At 40.4% G+C, this 20,392-nt stretch overlaps 1 protein-coding gene across 4 annotated transcripts in view; it reads right to left on the bottom strand.

Moving 5' to 3' along the window:
* Nucleotides 1–403: 403 nt before the first annotated feature.
* USP9X (ubiquitin specific peptidase 9 X-linked) overlaps nt 404–20,392 on the bottom strand; it is a 199,062-nt gene continuing 179,073 nt past the window's right edge. For all 4 annotated transcript variants that reach the window (XM_074968997.1, XM_074969018.1, XM_074969028.1 and 1 more), the window contains 8 exons: nt 19,260–19,389; nt 17,024–17,209; nt 14,745–14,965; nt 12,219–12,307; nt 4,940–5,096; nt 4,310–4,522; nt 3,670–3,765; nt 404–2,138 (listed from right to left, as the gene is read on the bottom strand). In XM_074968997.1, the coding sequence (XP_074825098.1) occupies nt 2,004–2,138; nt 3,670–3,765; nt 4,310–4,522; nt 4,940–5,096; nt 12,219–12,307; nt 14,745–14,965; nt 17,024–17,209; nt 19,260–19,389 (1,227 nt within the window). In that variant the 3' untranslated portion in view covers nt 404–2,003. The remainder of the gene's footprint in view (nt 2,139–3,669; nt 3,766–4,309; nt 4,523–4,939; nt 5,097–12,218; nt 12,308–14,744; nt 14,966–17,023; nt 17,210–19,259; nt 19,390–20,392) is intronic.

Genomic DNA, 20,392 nt, shown 5'->3' with positions numbered 1-20,392 from the left:
ACTTCTCCCAAATTTAACAAGTTCAGGTAAAATGGTATTATTAAAAAACCATGAAAAACTGAATTAAGTTGTTGAGCACTAAAGAACACATGGAAGCACAAAAGTGATCACTGCTACATAGAATATTTAAAAAAAAAAAATCAAATGAATTCATCTCTGTAGCCCTCCCTTATATTACACTAAATGCATAAGAATGCACTTATGATTTTTTTTTGTTCATTTCAACACAGACCTTCTGTTTGATTAAGCAGCTTTGTTTCTATTAACTTAATTGTAAAAAACACCATCAAGCTTGTGCTCATTAAATATATATATATATGTATATATAAAAACATACAAAAAGTACAAGATAAATCACATTAAGAAACTTTTACAGGGTAATTGTCCTAATTTTTTATTCTTAGTCAAGGGCCAAATTTTTCTGTGCACAAAAATCTCAATGTGACTGTAGTTCCAGAATTCAGCATAGTGCCATTGCACAGAATTAAACTTTCTGTGCAGTCAATTAAAAAATAAAACAAAAAAACCAACACACACCACAGGACAAAATATTCTTCTTAAATCAAATTCTATTTGTGAATTCAGCAAAATAATTTCTATAAAATAAAACAGCAAAATATTTAAATAGTATAGGGTGGGCTGTATCTGTTTTGCAGGGGTATTTGGTTTTTAGACAGGTTGCAAAAAATTACACACATTCAAGTTACCAATTTTCATTTAAATACAGTATTTACTGATGCGTTTCTTGAAGTCTTTAAACAAATGTTTATTCCAGACTAGAGATACCTTAGAATTGTATGTGACTAACCAGTAGTTTCTTTTATAATTAAACCCTGCGTCTAAAGTCAAGATTTCTCGTATAATGGTTAAAGAGCTAAGACAATTCTTGCTTTCAAGTAGAACTGTGAATGAGCAGAAAACCAGCAAGTTAACTTGGTGCAGTAGCACACACAAGTACTGTGTGATTTTGTTGACTTCCACTTCACTGGGATGCAGTAGAAGGAAAGTGTTAGTAGTTTATCTAATAAGCTCTACCAAAGAAACAAAACAAGCACACCAAATACAGTCTATTATGCTCCAGGCATCCTGGCATAGCAAAATTTTTGCATATTTGTTTTAAATCTTTTAAATTCCTATTACTGAAAACTAAGTGTTTTATCCCACCCAGAGACAGAACTGTCCAACATTAGATGTGAGGAACATATGTGTAACTGAAAACCACTTGTTTGTCACATTTTCCCTCCCTCCCCCATTTTGTAGTCTAGGTGTAAGAAAAAGCTCTGAGCAATACAGTTGTCACTTTGGGACAACTACTGTCATGGTTGGGTTTTTTGCCCCGATTGGCTACACTAACCTGGTGTGAAGCCATGCTAAATGTTACAGCATAACTATAGCTTCAAAGTGATTAACCTAATACCAGAATGAAAAAGGCAATGAAAAAAGATCTAGAAACAATGTTACATCACCAATTTTCCACATCAACCAAATAATTAAAAGGTTACCAGCCATTACGTTGCTCATAGTAAAATCGACTCCAGTGGCAAAGAATTAACATGAAACTATTTTTGTGGTTGACATGGATAGGCTTTTTCATAAAGGAGTTGATCCAACTGCCATTAGGCAGGCAACACTGGTTGCAGAGCGCAGCGGATATATCAAGAAGTTACTTTTTGTTTTTGTAGATCTGTGAGTCTCATCAAGACAAAAAAAATGTTTCTTGCTTAAGAATTAACAGTCAAACATTAATATACTATATACACCTTTGCCATTTACACATTAGCATCAGGCCATTTATTACAAAACACTATACACTTTCCACTGCAGGCAGGTTATATATTGACAGCAATTTTCTGCAGATAAGACAGTGAATAGACTCTCCACTCCATGTTGATTAGGAATAGTTTTTCTAGTTTTAAATATTAGCCAGACACAGAGAAAGGTTGGACTGTAAGGCCTGGGTGCACAGTCTTGATGGAGCAAGTTAATTGATTATGTGCATTTAACTAATCTTTCGTCTGAGGCGGAGAAACTTCTTCACTGCCTTCATAATTTTCTTGTGCTCGTTGGCCAGTTCGTTGAGGGTTGTTCATATGATGTGCTGCTGGACCTGTATATGGCTGTCCATGCACATGGTTATTCTGCAAAACAGAATAGAACATTTTAAAGAGACCTTATGCTTGGGAAATTTTTTTCAAGCAATTATATTGATTCCCCCTTCCTTTGAACATACCCCAAAGCATAGTGAACTGGTTAATTAGTAATACATATTTCAGGATGTTTAATTAATTACTGTGAAGTCTCCTGCCCTTATCTTTTAAATGAATTTATGCTGAAGATTCTGAATTGAAATTGCGAAGATTAAGCTAGTGAAAAATTAGTAATTACAGATTTTAAATTGCAATTACATGCAAAACAAAGCAGGAAAAAAGAGGATGAATGGAATGCTGCCTATGAGATATGTACAGTTTAGATTAAAATGTAGATATAGTTCTACCAGAAGATAAAACAGTATGGGAGAAAAATTTAAAAACACACAATAAAAGAAATTAGCTATAAATTGTGCAAACATACATTAAGTTTTGCCTGCTAAAAAATAACTGCAACAGAAGTCAATAAAAGCAGAACAGTTATTTTCCCCAGATGCTAACAAGTACAGTTTTTCGAAACTAACAAGTACAATTTTTAATTAAAAATACACCTATACAACTGTCAAATGTAAAACGTTGTCTGCCTATGATACTTCAGGGAACTGCAAGATTTGACCAAGCATAAACCTATTGCAATACTAAGAAAAAAGGGTTGTTTTTGTTACAGGGTGAGAAATGCCAGCAGTTGTGAGAAAGTGAACACATCACACAAGTAAAGAATTAATCAGTGAGTTTGTGATAAACTGCAGCTTAACTCCAAGGGGACGGAGGAGTCTATATCACTTGCCAACTGCTCTGCTGAGAACATCAGTAAGGAAAGCAAGATGAAGGGGGAATGGGTTTGGGCAGGGCAGGAAATGAAATTAGCAGATTCAGAATATATAAGTGAGTTGGAGAAAAGCAGGAAAATAAAAACTGCAGTTAATTCAGGGACCTACTAATTTAGGTATTACCAGCTCAATAATTCTAGTATGATTTCTTTCAAATCTAGCTTTCTATTTAAATAGATGCTAACAAAATAAGTCACTTAACCCTGAAACAGATTTAAATTTGATATGCACTTTAAACTTGGATATCAGTGTTCACAGAACAAATTATATATGGGACAAAATCATTTTTAAGTACTTACTAAAGTCTAAAACAATTTACTAATGTAAGGCTGGATTCTATCATTTAAGTCAATGGTGCAATTCGCAGAGTAAGGTGCTAAACATGGAAGAAGCACTGCTGAACGAAACCAGTATGCATTCGCTAGGGGATGGCAGTCAGCATATATGCTTTTAGTATGAATGATAAATAACTTTATGGTAAAATTTTGGGTTTTATGTGAAATTCTGATGGAGAAATTGCTTCTAGTAAATGGTGCTCAATGTTCATCCTTATGATCACTCTATAAGTGTGAGATTTGAACTATAATGTGTTTCTAGTTAAATATTTACTACAGTGAGAGTTAGCATGAAAGCTAAAACAAAAAGTTAGACTTTAGATCCTTCAACGGAAAGTGAAACTCTGCACTGTTTACCTGTTGATACTGGGAACCGGGTGAATGAGGATACAATGGCGCATCTTCTGGTGGGGAGGATTCATGTTCATCTGGGGCATCTGGGTCATCTGGTTCCTAAAATTAACATACAGTATAATATTACTTTTCAAGTCAAATCCAATCCCATCCTTAAACTGTAATCTCACTGTTCTTGGGAGACCAAGACGCTCTTCCTCTCCCTCCCCCCAACATTTTAAAAAAGTAACATTAAGTGACAGCTTGCTCAATATCATAGAGAAAAGTCTAACTTCTGATATAAGTTACCAGATATCACCTTATCTCTTCCTAGAATTGAATTTCACCATTTTAGTTCAATTAGGGGTATTCCAACTTTGGAATCAGTTAATGCCAATACAAACAGTAAATAACATGAGAGAAGATTACTACAAACCATCAGCACTATACAACTGGCAGTCAGTGGAAACTACTGTTAATTTTAGGCAGTTTCAGACTAGCAAATGAAGTTACAGAACTTCTTACTTCTAAAACGAGCAGAAACCGGGAACAATCTGCTGCCCAACTCACTGTTGCTACTACTGGATAAGGTACAAAGGATTTTGAGCATTTAAAGCAGTAATTTTATTTAACTTCCCATTTGCTGTGAAGTCTAATTCTTTACCTCCTCTGGGCAGAGTTCACAAGCTTTTGCAAGGGTCATTCTAGCACTGTGTGATCTTTCCAAGAAGTAACCATTTGAGGTTTCATTACTCTGCACGGGGGGAGACCAATTATTATACGTGTATTGTGGATTTCCAGTATATGGCCTACGCTCAAGCTCATCTCCAAGCCATTCTACTGCCCAGGTCCATTTTCTCTTCAAATCTCCATTGCTCTGCAGAGATAGAAAAGTGACAGTTCAGAATCCCATTTTTATTCTTCAAACACCAATACTTCTCTATTGCCACAACATCCACGCATTGGAAAACAGGTTACTGTCTTCACACTAGCCCACTGTTTAAACAAAAGTTTTTTTTACTGAGTACATACATTTTTCCCCCGAAGGTTAATTTGACACGAAGCATTGGTGGGTTTGGAGTAGCTGCCACACAAGCATTAATATAATCTGTATATTACTGTCAAGTTTAGCTGAATCCCTCCCTCCCACTTCCTTCTCCTGATCTTTTGACAAAGAAATATCCAAATGAGTTTTACTTAGAAGAAGAGGGCAATTTACTCTGTTGTAATTTGCTTGACTTACTTTTTGTCTAGAATTCTAAAACAACAATGAAGTCAGAATGGAAGGTATCACCTGTAAGATTTGGTAGGCTACAGGACAGTTGCTGAAAAGAGCTACCATGCACTTGATACACTGGTAAGCTCTTTTCTGATAATGGTTCTTAGAACGCTGAATGGTGTCAAATAGCCCATCCCTGTCATCTGGGATTCCTTTAAGTGCATTGTGAATCCTGGAGGGGGAAGGAAAAAGGAAAAAAAAAATCCAAGGGTCAAAATTTTAGTCCTCAAATTTGTTCATTGTTACACACTATAAAACAGTGACTGGAATGACACTTCAATTACACTGTAATTATAAGAGTTAATATTCTGGTTACAGGATTTTGTAGTAGGTGTGTTCATCAAAAAGTATAACAGTAATTACAATGCAATGTATTAATTATGACTCTAAAAGGGTTAAGTAACAATTCAGTTATATGCTTGACCTCCTGGATATATGAAATCAGAGTAATCAAAGATACCAAAAAAGCATAACGACAATTATAGCTATAGCAATAAAGTGTCACCCATTAATCATTAGTTCTCAATCAACAGAATTAAAACAAATCCTTTCCATAAATATCTACCACCCATCGTAATGTTAGAATATAGATACATCTCAGAAAGAATGGTTGCTTACCTTACAGTAAATGTTGCCTGAAACGTTATCAGTGTGGATCCCACTATAGATGCACATGCGCCTCATGCATGTGAGATAGTCTTTTGCTGGGACTGTGCATGCACCCTGTGCTTCTTCACATTCCTTTACGAGGATATAAAGGGCGGAGCGTCCGCAACTGCCCCTCAGTTCCCTCATCAATTCAGAATCCCATATGCTGAGGGCTCCGAAAAAGTTGTTATGGAGGAAGGGTTGTGGGATCCACACTGACAACAACATCTTGAAGAAGGTTTAGTTCTGTCCACGCAGTGGATGAATGAACTTGAAATGTCCACAGTATGCAGTTTTTCTCCTGGTATAGAATGGGTTTTTGGAAAACAAATTAACTTGATTTGAGTGGAATTCTGAGACCACTTTAAGGATGACCATAGGATGAGGTATCCGTATGACCATGTCTCCGTGAAATGTCATGTAGACAGATTCAGCCACAAAGACCTGGAGCTCACAGATTCTCCTAGCCAAGGTGATGGGAACCAGATAGACCATCTTTAAAGTAAGATAATACAGGGTGCATCCCAAGAGTAGCTCAAAAGGGAAGCACAGTAAGATTTAGGAAGAGGATATTACGGTCTCACACAAAAGAGTTAGTTCTTTACCTGGGGTTAAATATATAAAGACGTCTTTGTGGATCTTCAATACAGTTGGTTGTGAGATGATCAAAGACAAGCGTACAGGTGAATGACAAGCTGAAATTGCTGCCAGGTGGACCACAATAGAGCTAAATGAAAGGCCAGAATGTTTTAAATGCAGTATGTGGTAAGATCTTTGGCACCTACGTTTCTACTGAGACTGGGTTGCCCTGGGCCACCCATATGGAGAACCGCTTCTATTTTGTGGAATTGGTCCTTCTTGTGTGTTGCTTACAACTATGTATAAGGATTTCGTGCATCTGAAAGGAGCAGAGTCTGTCAATGGTTCTCAATCAGCCAACGTCCAGGCTGTCAGATGTGGTCACTTTGGGGCTAAATGCAGAATATAATCATTGTTCTGAGATATGTCTGGCAGAGAGATGGGAGACTGAGTGGACATCAGTAGCAGGTTTCTCACACAAAACTGCCTTAGCCAGTAAGATGCCATGAGGGTAACTGTGGCCTTGACCTGTCTGATCTTACATATTACTCTGGGAAAATTGGGGAAAAGGCATAAGTGAGGCTTCAGTTCCACAGACTTCCCAAGAGCAAAAAGTTGGACATTTGGTGTTTTCCCTGGTGGTGAAGAGGTCTTTTGTGGGGCTCTCCCACTTCGAGATATCTGCTGGATGATGGAGCTCTGCAGTGACCACTCATAACTGGCGAGTGATTGTCTGCTTAAGAAGTCCTCTAGACTGTTGCTGACTCCTGGGAGATGAAGAGCCACTGGGGTTATCCTGTGCTGCTGACAACATTCATAACACGATCACTCCCAGGAATGGGGGGTAATAAGCACACACTAGTGTGTTTATGTAGACCACTGAAGATGTGTTGTCTTTTATGCAGAATTTCATGTCACCCTAGGAACAGGACCCTTGCATCTCAGGTGGTCCAGGTGACCACCCCAACCTGTCTCTGACACGTTTGTGATTAGCGTCACTGTTGGAGGGAAAACAGAAAAGGGTATTCCAAACGTTTTTGGGGTCTAGCTACCAATTCCTCTCTGAGATGACTCGAGGTGGAATATCTGGTGACTTACTGGGAAATAGACTGACCTCAGAGTTTTAAGGGTCGCAGGAGAAGTCTAGCAAGTGGTGAGAGATAATTGCCATACTGACATTTGGCTTAATAGTCTGAGACAGGTCTTCACTGTCGTCATGGCCAGATTTGATTTTATTCCATTCAGCAGTCATTGCAAAGAGAGGAACTTGTCCTTGGAGTGACGTGAGGAGGCTACCACAGTTCTTATGATTGCTCTTTTGTGATAGAGTAAGGAATAATTTCAGTTCACCAAGAGGTCTAGCTGGGTGAAAAGGGAGAAGGCAATTTTCAGACCCAATGCTCTTCTGCTGGAATCCACCTTCGTTCAGCCAATCGTTCCAGGTAAGGGTAGATATGGATATCCCTTCTCCTCATATAGGATGCCACAACAGCAGACGATTTGTGAATATTGTGTGTGCTATGGAGAGTCCAAACAGCAATACTTTGTACTGATAATGAATGGACTCCACTGTGAGGCTTAAGCCTGGTCTACACTGGGGGTGGGGTGGGGTGGGGGGGAGAGAAGAATATCGATCTAAGATACGCAACTTCAGATATGAGAATAGCATAGCTGAAGTCGATGTATCTTAGATCGACTTAGAATCACTAACTTCACGTCCTCACGGCACAGGATCGATGGCCGCCACTCCCCCATCAACTCCGCTTCTGCCTCTTGCCGTGGAGGAGTTCTGGAGTCGACGGCACAGCGATCGGGGATCAATTTATCGCGTCTACACTAGATATATAGACATGGCCTTAGGTACTTTCTGTGGGCTCGGTGGATGGCTATGTAGAAGTACACATCCTGTAGGCTGAAAACCATGAATCAGTCTTGAGTCTGAAGGGATGGAATGATGGAGGCAATAGTTACCATTCTGAATCTGAGATGGTGTATATATATTTGTTCAGAATTCTAAGATCTAGGATAGGATGAAGACACACGGTCTTTTCTGGAATGAGGATATATCAAGATGCCTCTTCCCCTGTATTCTTGTGAGACCTCTTCTGTGGCTCCTAGATGAAGCAACAAGGCTAATTCTGTTTGCAGAAGGCTGAAAAGGGTCCCTGAAGAGGGATGGGGAAGTGGGTAGGCGGGGTAAAGGACTGGAAATGGATGGGACAGTGGGCAATGATGTCTAGCACCCATCTGTCTACTCTAATTGCAGACCAGGCCTATTGGAAGGAGGTAAAGTTGGCTTGCTGAAGTAATGATTGGCTGTAGACAGGCTTTGGTGTGGCTCTCAACACTTCTGTCAAACCTGCTACCTCAGAGCAGGTACAGTGTGCGTTACAGAGAAGGACAGTGGTTGTCTCCTGGAATACTGGGGCATTTTTCTGAGAGTGTTTTCAGGTTGCCTACTTTGGGAGCAGGTGGATGTTCTCTGTCTCAGTTGTGATCGGGCTTGTGTATATCCCTAAACACTGCAGTGTGGCCCAAGAGTCCTTTAGTGAGTGGACCACCACATCTGTTTGGCTACTAAAGAGCTCTATTCCCTCAAGAGTCAGCTCCTCTATTGTGCATTGCACCTCCTTAAGAATGCCTAATGCTTGTAAACAGGAGGCCCTTTGAATGATAACGGTCACGACCATTAACCTATCAGCCATTTCCAAGGCATCCATGACTGTTGCTAAAGACAACCTTACAAACAATTTGGCCCTCATTTATAAAGTCCTTGAGGTCCTCCATGCTGCCCTGAGAGAGTCTGGTTAGGAAAGTGGCCACTCTGTCACAAGTAAGGGAACTGTATTCCACAAACTGAGCTTGACAGTTTGCCAAGTGAAGTCGTAAGAAGGCAGAGGAACAAGGTTTATGCCCAAAGAGAACCAGCCTTTTAGGGGCTCTCTTTTGGGGGGTACACTTCTTGATTTGGACTTTTTTTGGACCACCGAAATCACCAAGATATGAGTTAGGATCAGCACAGAATTATTAAAAGCCCTTATCTGGTATTTAGTATGTCTTATCAATCCTCTTGGCTATAGGAGGAAGAGTTGCTGGAGCCTGCCAGAGTCCCTCTGCAAGCTCAAGTATTCCCTTGTTAATGGGGAGGAAAATCCTGGCTGTGATTGAAAAATTCAGGATGTCAAAGAGTTTATGAGATGACTTCTGGATTACCAAGATTTCAATGTCTAGAGTCTCTGCAATTTGAGCCAGTAGCTCCTGGAATGCTTTGAAAGAATTCAACACCGGTGCTGCCACATCCCGGGAGAACAATGATTCCTTAGGGGGGGTCAAGAAGGCTGTATGTGTTCTTCCAGTGCTGCCTAGATTTGTCCGTGATCACTTGGACCTGGCTCCAGCATGGGAGGTTGAGCTAGCAATTACAGTGGGAGTGAGATCTCCTTCCCTTCCTTAATAGGTGAGAAAGGGATCTGCTTTGAGAGACATGCGAAGGTGGTCCCAATACAGCCAAGAGGGTGTACTATATTGGTACTAGCCCACTTAAGGTTGACCTGCCCACTGCCACGCATTGAGCTTATGATGGGCTCTCCAAGAAGGAAGCCTCCAGTGTCTTCTGCAGAGTCCCCTCCTGATCGTAGAGGAGATAGATCTCTGCTGAACATGGAGAAAAAATGAGGTGAAGGTGACGAGGAGCACATCTCTTCAAGTGGCAGTGCCATAATGTGGGGTGATCTTGGTAGCAGAGATGCCAGTGCCAAGCTCTACTCAGAGGACATCTCGGGTGGAGACGTAGACTCTTGCCAGTATATACCTCAGGGTTCTACCAACAGTGCCCATGACAGTGGCTGCAAGACTGAGAATGTTCTGTCTGGTAACATGCAACCATGTCTTTCTTGAGCCATGCTAGTGGTTGAGCTTTTATCCCTAGCCCTCACAGTAGCAGAGCACTGTGACTTTCCTCAAGGCAGAACTGGTAGTGGCTGCGCCCAGTGGTGAGTGGAACAAGACCATCACAGGATAGGCAGGACTCAAAGCTGTGGGATTTTTGTTTGCCTTGATGTGTGGCAGTTGGTGCAAAGTGCCTAAACCCTCTGTACAGGACGGCTGTCCTGTTTTTTTTGAAGCGGTTCAATTGAAAGCAGTCCACTTATTAGTGTAGAGAAAGAAAAACAAATTCTTCAGGTAGATCAGTGAAACAGAATGGCAGCAAACACTAATAAGTAGTGGGGTGGACATGGGCGATAAGAAGGAACTGGGACATGGCTGTGATCACTCCACCCTATATACCCTCATAAGGGAGCATGAGGTGGCACAGACCCAGTGGACACTGCTACTCAAAACACTCTGATATAACATGCTTGAGGTGCATGCACACATACAGTGAGATCCACAGCATACATACTTGAAAAATCTGAGTTAAACTCGTATTTCAAATGCTGAAAATCCAACAGCTGGACATATGAAAAGCAATAACATTCAGAATCCCAAACCTACCCAGCACTTTTGCACAGGTCTAATGTTGTGTCTTATTAAATTGTTTCCCTCTCCAAGAGTGTTTCTTAAGCTAAAGACTATGTGAACTTTATACATCTAGCTGAGTTGGATATGCAAGTGTTGACACACCATACAGGGGTTCAGAATGTGGGGAATGTTTACACTGAAGCTGGGAGCAAGCCTCCTAGTCTGGGCAGACAGATTCATAATAGCCTGGCTCAAGCGAGAACGCTAAAAATAGCAACATGGATGATGTTAGGTGACAGCTCAGGCTCTCAAGCCCATGCTACACTCTGGGTCCAAGCTGAGGTGGCTAGCCCAAGCCTGCAGTGGTGCCACAATGTTCACACTTATGTTTAGTGCACTAGCTCGAGCTGAGCTAGTAAAAGTCTGTCTACCTGGGCTGGGAGCAAGGCTCCCCTCCGTACTGTAGACATATCCTGGAAGGTTTGTTGGGAACAACTTCCTCTCAATATGTAAGTCAAGACTTACAAATAAATAAATTTAAAAAAGATCAGTCCCCAGTCTTTGGAGCACAGCAAGCCACACCACTGTCTTTTCAGAGGTGGTCTTCAGGGATATGTCCAGGTAGCAGCTGAAACTAAAAAGTCAAATCCAACTCTAAAGGGAATGACTTAAGGGCCCCCTCACATATTTTCATCACTGCAGTCAGTTTTCATTGTAACACTGTTTCAAATGATTTACTAAAATCTAACTAACAACATATTTCCACACACAAGCTATCAAGCAGTGGCTGTATTTCAAAACATGGCCTACTACCACTCAGACCACGTTTATTGCAAGTTGTACCCCTCTTCCATGATACTTTTGATTTTGATTGAAGCTACCAGGAAAAAAAAGTCAGTATTCATAAAGTTGCAAAGAAAAAACATTGAGCATTTTAATGGTCATTTTAAAAAGTCCTTATTCTCTCAATTGGTGAGAATTGTGTTTCAAACTGGTTTGAATATTTGGACACTCTTAAAAGAGACAACTGTCTATTAAAATGTGACCTAATGTAGAATGTTTACTGTCTTCGAAAACTGCAACTCTAACTTCATGCTTCATACGTGTCAAAGGTAATAGTCCTATCCACATAGGAATGTGTCATGACCAATAACACCACTATTAACACAGTATACTCCTCTTAAATGGAACAGCCACTTTACTCAAATGTTTCCAAGGAAGCAGTCTAGCCTAATGACACTGAGTACCAATGACTGCTGCTTAACTGGAATATTAGTAAAAGGTTCCACTTTTAGCGGGATGCATTCAATTGGTGTTAAGTGGCTAAGTAGCTTTCTGCCAGCTGTGAAAAAAGTGTATTTAAAACTTGAGCTTAGAATTTCACAAGTTGCCTAATTTTAAAAGTAGGGATAAAAATGAAGTAAGCCGAATATAAGTTTTGTCCTTGTGTTTTGAATAGCAGAGTTTAAGTCTTTTCAGATTTTTTAAGTCCATTTCTCTTAATCAGCAGAACCATTTAGTTGGGAAGAGAAACTGTCCAACAGGGGAGCCCCATATTATAAAAAGATGGGAGTCTACCGTAAAATGGACAAAAAAGAATACTAACCTGTGGGTCTGCCAAGAGTCCTCAATTAACAGGATTTGCAAAAGCAGATCCAAGTAAGGTCGAAGTTCATAGGTGTATGAATATGCAACCTTAAAAGAAGTGAAAATGAAGTGAAAATTATATCTCAGAAAAAAATGCTTCTTAAAATATTATGTTGTAATAAAGATAACTGGGGCATGAGTTTGAGATGGTTGCAATATTCATGTTCTGAATTCTCAATTCTGCTTCTCTGGCACTCTCTCTCAGAAAGCATTGTCACTCTGGGGCCTTTGCTTCCCCAGGATGAGTTTGGCAAAACTCCCTCAGTTCTTGGGAATTTTGATTCCTAGGGGTGCTGGCAGTAGCAAGCACTGCATAGAACATGAACCATGCACACAACCTCCCCACTATTACAAGATATAAATATTGACATTTCAGCATCCCAGCCAGTTACCTCAGTTGTACAGCATGTGAATCTCCTGAGGAGACAAGACCAGCAGAGAGATTTAAAAAGGAAAGAAACGGACTAAAAAAATGAAACTAAGAAAAAAGAACACCTCAAAAAATGTGACACCCAAACTCTGAGGGGAGGAAGGTGGATGAATGAGAATCCTGTTTGAAAAATATAGCTTCAGAGAAGCAGAACAACAAGAAAATACTTTCTATTACAATTCTTGCTTCTGGAGAGTAAGCAGCATAAAAGTTATCCCAAAAGAAAAAGTAAACTGCAAATAGCTGCAAAAAGCAGTAATATTAATGTCAATGTTGTTTTTTAAGATACCACTGGACACTCCAACCTGTATGATGAATAAAAATGTCAGAGAGAATAAAACTAGTCCAACCTAAAATAAGGGACATCCAAAAGTAAAACAAAACTTCTACTAGAGTGGGAAAATGTGACCTTCCTTACCTAGGAAAGAGTTTTTAGAGTAGAGCTTGGAATCGAAAACCAGATTCCCTCCTAAAGACTGAATCCAAGTAAATATGCTTTGTAAATGTGAGAGAGGACTACATAGCTGCTTTGCATACCTTTGCAAGAGAGACATGTCAGATAGCCAAGGGTCATAGCTTTGGCTCTAACCAAGGGAGCCTTGATATGGCTGGCATGAAGATGAAAAGCTAAGTCATTATAGAGGTGTCTGGCAGCAACTTCATGGTTAGCTTTGCATTGTAAAATAGACTTAAAATAGGGAATAATTTCCTCTCTCTCTTTAAAAGTAGGTGGCCCAAATGGTGCAAAATTTCACAATAGGTTAGTTTGTATGCCCTTCAATTTTCTGTGTGGATTTTGTTTGGCTTCTCTTCATACATTTTTAAAAGGAAGTCTCAAGTTGGGTTCTGGCTGAAAATTTCCCTCAGCAGGCCTAAATTTTCATTATTGATGACAGACAATGCTTTTTAAGAGCTATCTTCAAGGAACTTGCCAGAGAGGTCGGTTTGAGAAAGCCTGTGCAAAGGAGAAGGGTTTGTTAAGTGTTGGATTTAAGGTAATTTTTAGCCAGTATTCACATTAAAACTGGAAGTTTACATACTATGCATGCAAGCCTGGTTGATGGGAAGGACCTGGCTCACACAAGCTGAACTGGTTGATGGGAGGGGGCTGGCATATGAAAATACGACTGGTTGAAGGGGGTACACATACTCTTTAATCATCCCTTATTAAACTACTACTACACCAAATATCTATAATCAATAGTGTTGGAGGGGAAATCTGGTAAAGGGGTGAATACAGAAAGATGAAAATGGTGCATGGTCTGTGGTGCACACTAGTTGTGGTAAAGCTAAGGTGGGTGCTTGTGAGTGGAGTACAGTCTAGGTACCATTAGGCGGCTTAATTTTTGTTTCTTTGCTTGTGTGTGTTTGGATCAGGCATACTGAGTGTGTAGGAACCCTAAGTACTTCACAATGGACTTCGTGTATTAATAACAAAAAAGATGCATGATACCTAGACACACACAATCCTTTTAGTAATAGCACTGCCCAGTGAATTGCTGTCAAAGGAAACTAAGTAGGGTGGACTTTCTAACGGTTTTAGTTCACTTCAGATAATCCCCCCTAAGATCTTTTGGCATCAAGCATATGAAGAATGTTCTCACTGGAATGGGCATGCCAGCTAAAAACAGTACTGAGCAGATAACCTAGCAGGTACACTGAAGTTTTGCAACATACTGACTGGACACAAAAGAAGGAAACTTGAAGACATGAATCAATGAAACTGAAGCTCCTTTGCTGACTGTGCCTAGGAGGTAACTAGCCAGTTTGTGGGTGGTGAGACACAAAGGCCAGTTTGATCTGGTTGTGCTATACCCTGTTATCATTGCCCTGGGGGCTCCTAATTCTTAGGATCTGGGCGAATTCTACAGTACTTCAATATGAAGCCCCAAGAGAGAATCCTAGCAGAAGGCATCCAAAGAGAAGTTTATTTATCACATATAAATACAATATCTAACATGGATATCACCTCTCCCTATATGGCATATTTTTACACTTACATATGCCCAAACTTATCCCATCTGCTTCCCTGATTTTTATTTTATTTTATTTTACCTGCCAGAGAAGTTCACTTAGGACAGTGGAAGAGAACTGAGGATTTTCCCAACAACAGAAACGAAGCAATTTGATGGTCTCTTCTGAGTTGCTGCAGTCTTCAATAATTTTCTTCACATAGCTAGTTCGTACAAACAAAATGTCTGCCACGTTCTGCTGAAGTGCCATTATAGGCTGCGATAAATTAGGATCACCATAAGGGTTTGAAAGTGGGGGATTACCTAGAACAAACAATTAATACTGATGAAACCGTACTTAAGTACTTTTTAATATAAAATGAATACATATTTAAACTCTGGGACTAACAAATGAAAGACACATGGTATAGTCAATGGAAAGACTTAAAATAAGACACTGAATTTGTAATAAACTATCCTCTCTGCGAAAAGTTCTCTGGCATACAGAGCTAGATTCTCTGACACTGAGGCAGGGGACTTGTGTGACCTGAGTGAACTACCTCTTGTTTCGTGGGGCATTACCACAGTTGAGGTCACTGAAAGCATTGGAGCTCTTCTGGTATATAAAAGAGAATGACTTGTTGGCAGGGTGTCCTCAGTGAGGGCCCTTCAACTTTGGAATATACTCATTGTCCCACTTGTCTAAAATAAGCCCAAATCTGTTTAATTTTAGAGCATGCTGCAAAGTCCAACTGGCAATTGGGATACAGGGGTGTGTGGTGGTTTGGATGGAGACAGATTTTTTTGGAGGGGGGGTGGTCATTGGTGAGGAAGATAAGAGCCTGTGCAGGAACTGAGGTTGCGGGATTTAGTTCTGTAGACTTATTTGTTTTGTACAGAGGAAAGTTGTTGCTTTGCTCCTGGTGTTTTGGTTTTAGTTGGATTATACTTAGGGTGACCAAATTTCCCTATGCTGAATACAGGACGCCTGGTAAAATTACTCATATTCAAGTGAGTTCAATGGCAGTCAATGAGAACTATGCAGTACAAACGTTCAAACTAACACCAAGTTGACTGAGCTCCTGTTAAAAAGAAATACTGCACAATACTTTCTTATCTTTAAGGCTTTAGGGTTCACTCACTCCTGTACACCTCTCACATGGGGGGGTGACCGACCGACCCTCCCTGCCCAGCACTCTATGACCTCCATAGGACCCGGACCCGCCTCTCTTGGTACCCAGCGCAGCATCTTCCCGAGGCAACACATGAGGGGGGCGGGGGAGGAGGAAGGGGGACATGCAGGGTCACATGCTCCCTCCCCAATTTTTGCCAGGGTTTACACCAGAATGTGGCCAGCAGCAGCCTTTCAGCACTGTGCGAGATGGAAGGGACGGGAGCTGCTTCCAGCCGCAGCGGACAGGCGTGTGTGACCTGGCTAGTGTCTTTGCAGAGCTCATCCCTTACCCCCTCCCACTTCCACCCCCATGGCTGGAAGCACCTTGTCCCTTCCTGCCTGCAGAGTGTTGAAAGGCAGCTAACAGCTGCCTCCTGTCCCCCATCTACAGCGTGGGTAGGAAGGGGTTAAGCCCTAAGGATGCACTGTGCACCAGGGCCCAGGGAACCTGATTGCAGTGGCATCATGGAACCTGGCCAGAGAGGTGCCTCAGCAGGGGAGGGTACCTAGGGCACGGAGCAGCCCCACACTCCCTGGGGACGGGACCTAGGACGGGGGGAGGAGGGAATGAAGAGGGTGCTAAGCCCCTGCCAAGGGGACTGCTGTGGAGCCTGGAGGTTTGGGTTGGGAACAGGATGGAAATCGCTTCCCTCCCACCACTCCAGAGTTTAGCTGAGGGGTGCAGAGACTTCCTCGTGCCAGCACTGTGTGAGGCTTTGGCACATGCAAGGCTTGGCTCCTTCTGGCCAGCACCCCAGGCTGCAGGATCTTGAGCTTTCCCGGGGCACCGGCTTAGCAGAGTTAATTTTTAGTTAACTTCTCATCAGGTATGTCACTTCAACTCCATTAATTTTAATGAGAAGAATTTAGCACAGTGTTTATAAACTAAAACAGCTAACTGCAATAGGTTTGATATTAATAGGTCCTCTATACCTTCCTAATTGTGTTCTTTTAAAAGGCCTGAACAGGCTTAATGGAAAATGATTTGTAGTTTTAGTGAGTTATGTATATCAAGATAGGATTTGGCCACCGCAGAATCAGGAAAATCTTTATTGCAAAATGTAAGAAACTGCTAAATATAATGAACCCCCTAAGACTATTGCTCCAATCAGCACATTTAATAAATAGCAAAACACCACATATACTAATAATTTACCAACTTATAACCAATGTTTTCAATTAAAGAAAACTTGTAAAATTCACTATACCATTGATAGAAGACTGCATACGTGATGACACATTGCAACAACGGATTAGCTGTGACACTACAGTGTACAATTTTCCCAGTTCAGCATACTGATATTTGATGGGAGGGCCTGGGCCTTCATCCAGAGCCACAAGCATGAACGTTGCAGGTACGCTTAGTTTCAGAAGTTGTGTCTTTTCTGCTACACCTTCAGAGGGGACAAAAAAAATTACACCTCATGGATACTATTGACAACAATATGTTTTTATAAGCTTAACTCTTACTGTTCTTATGTAGTTGGATTTTTTGGAAAAAATCCTGAAGAATTTGAAAAAGTCATTTTCCACTGCTGGTTCTTATTCATGCTCTCAGTTATACATTCCTTCCGGAGGGAGATGGGGGCACGGGGAAGAAGCTGGACTAGATTCTTATTAGAGTTTAGCTGAAAACTGCATATATCAGCAGAATTGTGAGCAAAAACATTTCCACAATGGTGCTCATTAGTGCTCACATAACTAGAGATCAGTCGCTAAGAACATAATGCTCCAATACGTCTGTTAGTCTATAAGGTGCCACAGGTCTCTTTGCCGCTAAGAACATGAGAACGGTCATACTGCATCAGATCAATGGTCCATCCAGCCCAGTATCCTGTCTTCCGATAGAGGCCAATGCCACATGCTTCAAAGGGAATGAATAGAATAGGGTGATTATCAAGTGATCCATTCCCATTGTCCAGACCCAGCATCTGGCTGTCAGAGGCTCAGGGACACCCAGAGCATGGGGTTGCATCCCTATCTTGGCTAATAGCCACTGATGGACATATCCTACATTAACTTATTCAAATTTTTTAAAAATATTTTTGGCCTTCACAACATCCCCTGGCAATGAGTTCCACTGGTTGACTGTGTATCATGAGTCTCAACTGTCTCCAATACTTTGCAGGAAGAAAGGTAAAGCCCGCTTGTATCAGACTGGGAGAGAATCAGAATCCAAAGTGATCTAAGTTGTAGATAATTACTGCAGCAAAAACATGCCTTACAGTACCTTTATGCTTCATGATAACATATATAACTATCAGTCATTCAAAATGCTGAACACAAAAAACTGACATTTTAAATTAAAAAGACTTATCCAGTTGTGGACAAGCTTAATTAATCAAATCACAGTAAACAACTAAAAATCTCACCAATGGCTAAACTGTGCTGACTGACTGAAGCACAAAACAGGTAAGCACTCAAGCCTATCAGAAAGCAGCATGTCAAGAATGATAGTGAATAGCACCATACTGCATCAACACCAGTCATTAGAAAATGATTAAACTTACATTATTTAATGAGTAAACAGCCACCACATATTCAGTAGAGTAAAAATAAAGAGCCACTGTAAGCAAATATTGCCCCACAAATCAATATTAATATCTAAAAATAAACAAGCCTTGCAGTCTTGGGAAACAGAAGATTAAGTCCAATTCTTAAGGTTGGCTCTCTGAATTGGTTACATGATGTAGTTAGAGAACCCCTCCAAGTAACTGATTTGCTCAGCTGATCTTTGCCAGAGCATAACTGCTTAACTCATTATAACAAGACCACAGCAACATGATTAGAGTAACAAACTGTGCGACTCATCATCATAATGCTTAGTTTTTATATAAACACTGTACAATGTCTAAACACTGTACAAACTTTAATTAACCTCTCTCCCCGCACCCCCTGAAGTTATGTACTAAAGTTTTTAATGTAATTTAAAATTGTGATATGTTGTTCAGCACCTGGAGCAATTTGGCAGGGGGCTATTTGTAAAAACAATATTACTATCACCATTTTAGGATAGAGGAATCAGTGGTTAACTGACTTACTCAAGGTTAGCAAGTCTTCTGCTGACCTAGTATTAGAAGTTTATAGTCCCAATCTTTGGCTACTAGACCACACTGATCATGTACAGTCTAGTGACACTTTGGGCACACCATTTAGCCTCTCTATGCCTCACTTTACTCATTGTAAAATGGGACATTATTTCACAAAAGTGTTGTGAAGTTTCATACACTCATTATCAGAAATGTTTTGAAATACTCAGTTGGAAGTGCTATATAAGTACCTAATATTCTTAAAAGTATTAACACCCCCACAAGTACAATATGGCCTGCAATTTCTTATTGATCCTGGTCATCTCATTACTTGAGTCAGCATGGTTAGTTTCCTATATGTAAAAACAGAGTGCCTTACAGCAACACCATTAAGCATATTTCATAAACTACTTACCTAGGTTGGCATACATCACAAACAGATTGAAATACTGTTGCAAATGGCGCCCATGCTCAGACACTTCCCTTCTAAGAAGGTTTAGTACTGCTCTCAGCAAGTGATCACTCAAACTTAAGTTATCATAGGCCTGCAAAACAAAAAAGTTCTAACATTAATGGCCTTAACAGTTTCCATTCAGTAAATCCATACATGGGAGCTCAATACCTGATAACACGGTCAGCCTATTTAGGTGTCATTTTTCATGCAGCGAACTAGTATAAGGTGAAGCCCTTTTAAAGTGGAATAATTAAAAAACAGGTTTATGAAATTCTAAGACAGCCTCAACTACTGGGTCCAAAGTGAGAGAAATAAGAACGCTTCACAGTACTCGACAAAAGAAAAATATTCACCGTTTTCCAATTAAGATGCAGTACATACACTGGGAAAGACAACCAAGTGCCCAAATTATAGTTAATTTTTTTTTATCAAAAAACATGTAATTAAAAGAAAAACCCATTCATAACTAGTGAGGAAGGAGAATGGGCAAGCGATATTCTACTATAAACATAGACTTAAGGGAAAAAATTGCTTGTATGTATTTTGATCTTCTCTGGAAGTTAAGAACTTAAGATAGATCTGAACTATCAGAGAATAAATCCGGATATGTATTTAAAATAAATGACCTGTATATTAATTAGAATGTGACCAATCATCATAGATAATGCAATAAAAATAATCGCTGTTCCTTAGCAAGAGTAAACAGCCTCCAATAAAGTAAAGAATTAAAGGACTTCCCTGTTAATTGTCTGGGGAAAAAATTAAGAGTTCACAATTTTAATATGAAGTAAAAGTTCATATACCAACACACAGAAAAACCTCTCTCTCCAGATTTAGCACTGGTACTCATCACTATACTACCTGAGCACATCACAGGATCATAGCTGGTATAGTGAGGTACCCTTGTGAACTTTATTAAGGCTTTGGCTCTTCTCCCTTTCTCTGGTTATGGGAAGCACTATTTGAGTGTGGGTCCCGTCCCCCCCAAATTTTACTGAGGATTTTTGGGGGGGGGAGGGGGATAGGGTGAACAGGGTTTGATTGTGGCAGAAAAGGTTTATCAAAGGATTTGCAGCTTTCCCTACACGTAGTCA

This window comes from Natator depressus, chromosome 1 (assembly GCF_965152275.1).
Source record: "Natator depressus isolate rNatDep1 chromosome 1, rNatDep2.hap1, whole genome shotgun sequence".
In the NCBI taxonomy this organism is placed as follows: Eukaryota; Metazoa; Chordata; order Testudines; family Cheloniidae; genus Natator; species Natator depressus.
The sequence above is the reverse complement of the archived record's forward strand: the minus strand, read 5'-3'. Positions and strand labels throughout refer to the sequence as shown.